General features: G+C 37.1%; 1 protein-coding gene across 2 annotated transcripts in view; it reads left to right on the top strand.

The window, feature by feature from the left end:
- The first annotated feature begins 1,915 nt into the window (after nt 1–1,915).
- Nucleotides 1,916–9,405, top strand: part of si:ch211-214j8.12 (uncharacterized protein LOC100000539 homolog) — a 12,878-nt gene continuing 5,388 nt past the window's right edge. Inside the window, exons 1-4 of one of the 2 annotated variants that reach the window (XM_062025434.1) lie at nt 1,916–2,002; nt 5,834–6,074; nt 7,044–7,210; nt 9,080–9,405. The exon at nt 9,080–9,405 is cut by the window's right edge and continues 702 nt beyond it. In XM_062025434.1, the coding sequence (XP_061881418.1) occupies nt 5,852–6,074; nt 7,044–7,210; nt 9,080–9,405 (716 nt within the window). In that variant the 5' untranslated portion in view covers nt 1,916–2,002; nt 5,834–5,851. Of the gene's footprint in view, nt 2,003–5,700; nt 5,745–5,833; nt 6,075–7,043; nt 7,211–9,079 lie in introns of those variants that run through there. The other variant, XM_062025435.1, reaches the window with a different exon arrangement.

The raw sequence follows: 9,405 nt of genomic DNA, 5'->3' as shown, positions 1-9,405 counted from the left end.
TGTATACCTGAATTATTATTTTTTAATGCTAGCAATGTAACGTTAGCATACACCAAGTACTAACATATGACTTTGGTGTAGCTAAAAAGGTAATAACCACAGCTAACAGGTAGCATTCGTCAAGTAGCAAAATATTTGACGGTGAAGTGTATACTTGCTAAATTACCTAATAAAGCTAGCATGCTAAAATGCTAACTGTAGCATCTGTCAAGTACCAAAATATTACTCTGCGGTGTACAACTGAAAAATGTGTTAACTTTGGTGTAGCTAAAAAGGTAATAACAGCTAACAGGTAGCATTCGTCAAGTAGCAAAATATTTGATGGTGAGGTATATACCTGCTAAATTTCCTAACAAAGCTACCATGATAATGTTAGAATGCTAAAATGCTAACTGTAGCATGTGTCAAGTACCAAAAAAAGGTAATACCAGCTATCAGGTAGCATTCATCAAGTGGCAAAATATTTGATGGTGAGGTGTATACCTGCTAAATTACCTAATAAAGCTACCATGATAATGTTAGAATGCTAAAATGCTAACTTTAGCATGTCAAGTACCAAAAAAAGGTAATACCAGCTAACAGGTAGCATTCGTCAAGTAGCAAAATATTTTATGGTGAGGTGTATACCTGCTAAATTACCTAAAAAAGGGAGCATGCTAATTTTAGCACGCTACTATGCTAATTTTAGCATGTGTCAAGTACCAAAAAAAGGTAATACCAGCTAACAGGTAGCATAAGTCAAGTAGCAAAATATTTGATGGTGAGGTGTATACCTGCTAAATTACCTAAAAAAAAGCGAGCATGCTAATGTTAGCATGCTAATATGCTAATTTTAGCATGTGTCAAATACCAAAAAAAGGTAATACCAGCTAACAGGTAGCATTCGTCAAGTAGCAAAATATTTGACGGTGAAGTGTATACTTGCTAAATTACCTAAAAAAGCTAGCATGCTAAAATGTTAACTGTAGCAAGCGTCAAGTACCAAAATATTACTCTGCGGTGTACACCTGAAAAATGTGTTAAGTTTAGTGTAGCTAAAAAGGTAATAACAGCTAACAGGTAGCATCCGTCAAGTAGCAAAATATTTGACGGTGAGGTGTATACCTGCTAAATTATCTAATAAAGCTAGCATGCTAATGTTAGCATTCTAAAATGCTAACTTTAGCATGTGTCAAGTACCAAAAAAAGGTAATAACAGCTAAGAGGTAGCATTTGTCAAGTAGCAAAATATTGACGCTGAGGTGTATACCTGCAAAAAATGATCTATTTCTTGAATGTTAGCTTATTTCAAACATGAATGTTAGCTTATTTCAAACAGTTAATAAAAACAGTTACTTTATTTATGACTTTTTTGCCACCAGGTGTCACGCTCCTGCAAGTCTGACAAGAGGGACAAAGGGACTGAATTCCACGTTTGCCATGACTGTACTTTGCCCATGCAGAGCTAATTGTGACAAATTCAATCGCAAAGTGTATTAACTTTTTTTTTCCATGGGAAGAATATGACACATTAACAATATTAATGACATTTTAGAATACAATACTGTTGCTTCAATAATAGACTTGCAGACGAGATGGAAATGTGCCTGCAAGATAAAACTTCGGCCTACACATGCCGGCTTGCGCAAATGCGCATGCGCCAGTACACTTTAATATTGAAATAACTTTGAACCGTCCACATCGTTCATCATTATTCAAATTTGAATCTGCCCTTTTCATCTTCACGTTGATCTGGGTAACATGTTGGTGGTTATTTTACCATAATTAATTTCCACGCTAGTCATTAAAGTGGTAAATTTTTCGAAAATGACTTTCGCTGTAATAAATAAAATGTTTTTCTCCACTCCAAGTTGCGCAATCAGGAAGTTACGTTTGCGCAAGCGTATTGGAAAACGTCGCGCATGCGCGAACGGATCGCGCCGCTCCGACCAGGAAGTTGCTTGGGCCAAGTTCGATACACTCTCAGTAACTTTTTCATTTTATATCAACCTGGCGAATAAAGGTCAGTAAAAATTTCCTTCAAGTTTAATCATTTCATGTTGGCAGCTATTGTATTGAACTCCAAAATGCCATACCAAGTAGTACAGTAATAATAAACAAGCGTCCATCCATTTTTTTACCGCTTGTCACTTATGAATAATGAATAAAGGAGGCCTCGTTAAATGACATTACATCACCTGTCAGACAAATGTGATTTTTTTAGTTAATAACGTATGTTTATGAGCACCTGTACGTGCTGATAACGCACTCAAAATGAGTGAAATATAACGTTGGTCCCCAACCACCGGTCCGGGGGCCGGTACCGGTCCGTGACACATTTGCTACCGGGCCGGAGAGAAACGTTAAACAATTTATAAAGGACTGCATTTTCTCCCACTAAACTTTGGCCAGTCCCACTAGACCAGGGGTGTCAAACTTGTTTTCATTGAGAGCCACACCGTAGTCATGGCTGCTATGAGAGGGCCCCTTGTAACCGTAAATAATTAATACATTTGCCTATGAATTTAAATATAAAAAAACAAACATTTATTACATAAAGAGTAAAAAAAAAATCTGCGGATTTTACCACTGTTGTTTTTTTACAGAAAGAAAATTGCCAGACTTTTACTGTAAAATATATGGTGGTTTTTTTATTTTTTTATTTTTTACAACATATTATTGTAAATAGAAATACAGTACGGCTGTTTAATTTTATTTTGGCAACTTAGCTGCCAGTTTTTTACCATAATAAGTGAAGTGAATTATATTTATATAGCGTTTTTCTCTAGTGACTCAAAGCGCTATACATAGTGAAACCCAATATCTAAGTTACATTTAAACCAGCGTGGGTGGCACTGGGTGCAGGTGGGTAAAGTGTCTTGCCCAAGGACACAACGGCAGTGACGAGGATGGCGGAAGCAGGAATCGAACCTGGAACCCTCAAGTTGCTGGCACGGCCACTCTACCAACCGAAATGTGCCGCCCCATACTAACCATAATTAGATGTGGTACCATAAAGTCATCAACCGTGGATTTTACAGTAAAATAAAACAAAACTGACAGCTCAGTCGACAGAATTTTACTCTAAAAAAAACAACTAACATTGGTGTTTTTTTTCCAATTTACAGTAATATGCTGTTAAAAAAAACTCCCTAATTTTGTTGGTCATTTTCTATAGTGTACAATTTGATGGATAACTTGCTTGGAAACCATAAGTTAAGCAGATATTTAAGTATTTATTTGAATTTTGACCAACAATAATATTTGTTGCAATATTGGACACTATTTTTTCTCCCCCTGTCAAACTAGAAAAAAAAACCTAATACCTTTTAGTAAGCAAATAAGAAAGTAGAGAAAGAAAATATAAGGTATATTATTGACACAACTCAGCTGCCAGTTTTTTACCATAATAAAATGTGGTACCATAAAGTCATCAACCGTGGATTTTACAGTAAAATAAAACAAAACTGACAGCTCAGTTGACAGAATTTTACTGTACAAAAACAAACATTGGTAGTTTTTTTCCAACTTACAGTATTGTGCTGTAAAAAACTCCCTTAATTTTACAGTAAAATCTGTTGGTCATTTTTATAGTGTACAATTTGATGGATAACTTGCTTTTGAAACCATAAGTTAAGCAGATATTTAAGTATTTTTTTTGCATTTTGACCAACAAAGTTAGATAATATAATATTTGTTGCAATATTGGACACAATTTTTTTCCCCCCTGTCAAACTAGAAACCCAATATCTAAGTTACATTTAAACCAGTGTGGGTGGCACTGAGTGCAGGTGGGTAAAATGTCTTGCCCAAGAACACAACGGCAGTGACGAGGATGGCGGAAGCGGGAATCGAACCTGGAACCCTCAAGTTGCAGGCACGGCCACTCTACCAACCGAAATATGCCGCACCATACTAACCATAATAAAATGTGGTACCATAAAGTCAACAACCATGGATTTTACAGTAAAATAAAACAAAACTGACAGCTCAGTCGACAGAATTTTACTGTAAAAAAACCCAAACATTGTTGTTTTTTTTCCAATTTACAGTAATATGCTGTAAAAAAAACCCTCCCTAAACTTGTTGGTCATTTTTATAGTGTACAATTTGATGGATAACTTGCTTCGAAACCATAACTTAAACAGATATTTAAGTATTTATTTGCATTTTGACCAACAAAGTTAGATAATATAATATTTGTTGCAATATAGACAACTATTTTTTTCCCCCCTGTCAAACTACAAAAAAACCCCTAATACCTTTAGTAAGAAAGTAGAGAAAGAAAATATAATGTATTTTATTGACACAACTCAGCTGCCAGTTTTTTACCATAATAAAATGTGGTACCATAAAGTCATCAACCGTGGATTTTACAGTAAAATAAAACAAAACTGACAGCTCTGTTGACAGAATTTTACTGTAAAACAAAACAAAAACATTGGTCGTTTTTTCCCAATTACAGTAATATGCTATAAAAAAACCTCCATAAATTTTACAGTAAAATCTGTTGGTCATTTTTATAGTGTACAATTTGATGGATAACTTGCTTCGAAACCATAAATAAGTTAAGCAGATATTTAAGTATGTATTTGCATTTTGACCAACAAAGTTAGATAATATATTTGTTGCAATATTGGACACTATTTTTTTTTTCCTGTCAAACTAGAAAAAACAACCTAATACCTTTAGTAAGAAAATAAGAAAGTAGAGAAAGAAAATATGAGGTATTTTATTGACACAACGAGGGCTCCAACTAACAACTAATTTGATAATCGATCAATCTGTCGATTATTACTTCGATTAATCGATTAACAATCGGATAAAAGAGACAAACTACATTTCTATCCTTTCCAGTATTTTATTGAAATAAAACCGCATACTGGCACCATACTTATTTTGATTATTGTTTCTCAGCTGTTTGTAAATGTTGCAGTTTATAAATAAAGGTTTATTAAAAAAAAAAAAAAAGTAGCCTCTGCGCGTGCGCATAGCATAGATCCAACAAATCGATGACTAAATTAATCGCCAACTATTTTTATAAACGATTTTAATCGATTTAATCGATTAGTTGTTGCAGCCCTAGACACAACTCAGCTGCCAGTTTTTTACCATAATAAAATGTGGTACCATAAAATCATCAACCGTGGATTTTACAGTAAAATAAAACAAAACTGACAGCTCAGTCGACAGAATTTTACTGTAAAAAAACAAACATTGGTAGTTTTTTTTCCAACTTCCAGTATTGTGCTGTAAAAAAACTCCCTTAATTTTACAGTAAAATCTGTTGGTCATTTTTATAGTGTACAATTTGATGGATAACTTGCTTCGAAACCATAAGTTAAGCAGATATTTAAGTATTTGCATTTTGACCAACAAAGTTAGATAATATAATATTTGTTGCAATATTGGACACTATTTTTTTCCCCCCTGTCAAACTAGCAAAAAAAACCTAATACCTTTTAGTAAGGAAGTAGAGACCTTGAGTTTGACACCTGTGCACTAGACACACCAATGAGCTTGTTTATAGATGTACAATAAAATTCCTCATAGGAAATCGCCATTTGTTATAACTTTGTGACATGATACAATTCACATTAATGAACATATCAAATATAAAAGTGACATGCAAAGAAACACTAATTCTGCGTTATAGTGAGTTGTATTTTTCATACACTTATTCTTGCTGTATTTATCTGACACGAGTGGAAAGCCGGTCCCTGAAAATACTGCCTACATTAAACCGGTCCGTGGTGCAAAAAAAGGTTGGGGACCACTGAATTAGGATACTTCATCTTCATTTGGTGTTGCAGGGATTTACATTGAGACGCCATTGCTCATGTTTGGTTGCCAGACGCTGCGGGTCTCCAAAATGCCCCTGTTTCGAGCATCTGGTGACCATGCTGCGAAGCCCCGGCCCAAGTGCGAGAAAACGGGGCGTGGTCGGGTGATGGACGAGGACGTGTCGTCGCTCACTTGGCTTTGTTTGCTGAGCCTGGCCGACAACATGAAGGAGGTGTGGGCGGAAGATTACGCCAGTAACTATTTGGATCACTATTCCTTCAGCTACATCATGGGGCCTTTCAATTTCCTGTGTGAGTCTTTATTGGTCTCCAAGAGCAGTGTTTTTCAACCACTCAGATACAGTCTGGTGTGCTGTAGGAGATTATATAATTTCACCTAATTGGGTTAAAAATATTTTTTGCAAACCGATAATTATAATGTGCCGTTGTTGAGTGTCTGTGCTGTCTAGAGCTCGGCAGAGTAACCGTGTAATACTCTTCAATATCAGTAGGTGGCAGCAGGTAGCTAATTGCTTTGTAGATTTCGGGAACACACAATATGCGGGAGGCAGCGTTCAGGTAAAAAGGTATCCAAAACTTAAACCAAAAACAAATAAAAGGTGAGTGCCGCAAAGAAAAGGCATTGAAGCTTAGGGATGGCTTTGCAAAACAAAACTAAAACTGAACTGGCTGCAAGGGAAACAAAAACAGAATGCTGGACGACAGCAAAGACTTACAGCGTGTGGAGCAGACGGCGTCCACAAAGTACATCCGTACATGCCATGACAATCAACAATTTCCACACAAAGAAGGATAGCGTCCGCACAACTGAAATAGTCTTGATTGCGAAAACAAAGCAGGTGCGGGGAATAGCGCTCAAGGAAGACATGAAGCTGCTACAGGAAAATACCAACAAAAGAGGAAAAGCCACCAAAATAGGAGCGCAAGACAAGAACTAAAACACTACACTCAGGAAAATGGCAAAACAATCCAAATAAGTCACGGCGTGATGTGACAGGTCGTGACAGTACACCTACTTTGAGACAAGAGCTATAGTGATGCATGCTTGGTTATGGTGTGAATTAATATCCAACAATTGCAAGAACGACTTTTTATTGTCAATATCGGCTGCTGAGTTTCATTTTTCAATGATTTCTGCTGGTGGTGCTGGTGGGATTTTTTCAATGACAAAAATGTGTCTTGGCTCAGAAAAGGTTGAAAAACACTGTCCTAGAGAAAACTGAACATGTGATACAATCCAACTAATATCCTCTCTTATAGCCGGGAATCTAGTCGAGGAGCTGCTAGAGCTTCTGTGCACAAGAAGGCAGCTTTCCCGCGCTGCTCTCCATCTTCTGCTGCTGCCCCAGCTGAGAAACTTATCCCTGGATAGATATCCTAGTCTGGTCACCTCCTCCCTGTTTTCCCACATCGCTGCACGTTGCCAGGTCAGTCAATAACCGCCTCATTATTAGGAGCCCCCCTTAGGAGGGGAGAGTCCACCCACATCCCTTAGTTCTAAGGCCGTCTAAAACGATGAGAGGTAACTAGAAGTCTTAACAATTTATACTACAAAACAGGAGTATGTACATTCTCTAAAATATTTTGGGTAAATCTCTACCATATACAGTATATATATTCTGTATATATATATATATACTGTATATACAGTCATAGTCAAAAGGTGACATACACTTGGCATGGTGTTCCTGGGATTAAAGGCCCCACCTTTTCTCCTCCAAACATATTATTGGGTATTGTGGCCAAACAGCTCCATTTTTGTTTCATCTGAGTACAGAACTTTCCCCAGAAAGTCTTATGTCAGATGAAACAAAAATGTAGCTGTTTGGCCACAATACCCAGCAATATGTTTGGAGGAGAAAAGGTGAGGCCTTTAATCCCAGGAACACCGGGCCTACCGTCAAGCATGGTGATGGTAGTATTATGCTCTGGGCCTGTTTTGCTGCCAATGGAACTGCTGCTTTACAGAGAGTAAATGGGACAATGAAAAAGGAGGATTACCTCCAAATTCTTCAGGACAACCTAAAATCATCAGCCCGGAGGTTGGGTCTTGGGCGCAGTTGGGTGTTCCAACAGGACAATGACCCCAAACACATGTCACAAGTGGTAAACGAATGGCTAAATCAGTCTAGAATTAAGGTTTTAGAATGGCCTTCCCAAAGTTCTGACCATTTTTCTGTCAGAAATTCTGGATTTTTTCTGCCAGAAATTCTGGATTTTTTCTGTCAAAAAATCGGGATTCTTTCTGTCAAAAAATCAGGATTCTTTCTGTCAGAAAGTCTGGATTTTTTCTGTCAAAAATTCTGCATTATTTCTGTCAGAAAGTCACGATTTTTTCCATCAAAAAATCTGGATTTTTTTCTGTCAAAAAGTCGGCATTTTTTCTGTCAAAAAGACGGGATTTTTTCTGTCAAAAAGTCGGGATTCTTTGTCAAAAAGTCAGGATTTTTTTCTGTCAAAAAGTCGGGATTTTGTTGTTTCTCCATATTTCTGCACAATAACTCAGATATGGTAACACTAGCAAGCAGTAGAGAATATGAATTGATTTTTGGTCCAAACATATTTTGCTTTTACAAATTAAATGTCACACTACCACAAAATTGAAAGAATATTTATAACAATATTTTTACATACTTCTTTTTAGCACACAAAATATTTGACCATGTCTGGATTTTATCCGTCAAAAAATAGGGATTTTATCTGTCAAAAAATCTGGATGTTTTTCTCTAAAAATTTTTTTTTTTTTTCTGTCAGAAAGTCTGGCTTTTTTTTGTCAAAAAGTCAACCTTTTTCCTGTCAAAAAGTTGGGATTTGAAAACATTTTCTTAGTGTCAAAAAATCTGAATTTTTTCTAAGTGTCAAAAACTAAAAAAAATGTTTGTGAAAAAGTCAGGATTTTTTATAAGTGTCAAAAAGTCAAAAAAATGTTGGTCAATAAGTCTGGATTTTTTCTAAGTGTCAAAAAATCTGGATTTTTTTCTGTCAAAAAGTCTGGATTTTTTTCTAAGTGTCAAAAAATGTGAATTTTTCGAAAAAAATTTTGTCAAAAAGTCAGGATTTTTTCTATCGTAATTGTCAAAAAATCGGGATTTTTTTCTAAATGTCAAACGGGATATTTTCTGTCAAAAAGTGGGGATTTTTACTGCCAAAAAGTCGGGATATTTTAATGTCAAAAAGTCGGGATATTTTCTGTCAAAATGTTGGGATTTTTTGCTGTCAAAAAGTTGGGATATTTTCTGTCAAAAAGTGGTGCTGTTTAGGGACCTGACTGTGCATGGATGTATTTCCACACATAGGGCCTGCACAGTCTGAGCCTATCTGAAGCTCAGTATCTGCGGTCGAAGGCGCTCTGCGACACCCTGCCCCATCTACCCGCCCTACGCTCACTTTCTCTGGCGGGCACGCCATGTGACGCTGACGTCATCAGGACCACGGTCCTCTGCTGCCCCCTGCTGCGCCATTTAGACGTATCCCGATGTCGTTTCCTTCCCCCGAGTGCTCTGCTTCTTCTTGCGGGGTTCCGTCCCCTATCGTACTCGGCGTCTAGCCCCACATCCGGCTCCCCCCTGCCTCTCTGGAGTTTACTGGCGCTCGACATCGCATTGGGGGACGCCCAGGCGGT

Source organism: Entelurus aequoreus, linkage group LG17 (genome assembly GCF_033978785.1).
Source record: "Entelurus aequoreus isolate RoL-2023_Sb linkage group LG17, RoL_Eaeq_v1.1, whole genome shotgun sequence".
Taxonomy (NCBI): Eukaryota; Metazoa; Chordata; class Actinopteri; order Syngnathiformes; family Syngnathidae; genus Entelurus; species Entelurus aequoreus.
The sequence above is the reverse complement of the archived record's forward strand: the minus strand, read 5'-3'. Positions and strand labels throughout refer to the sequence as shown.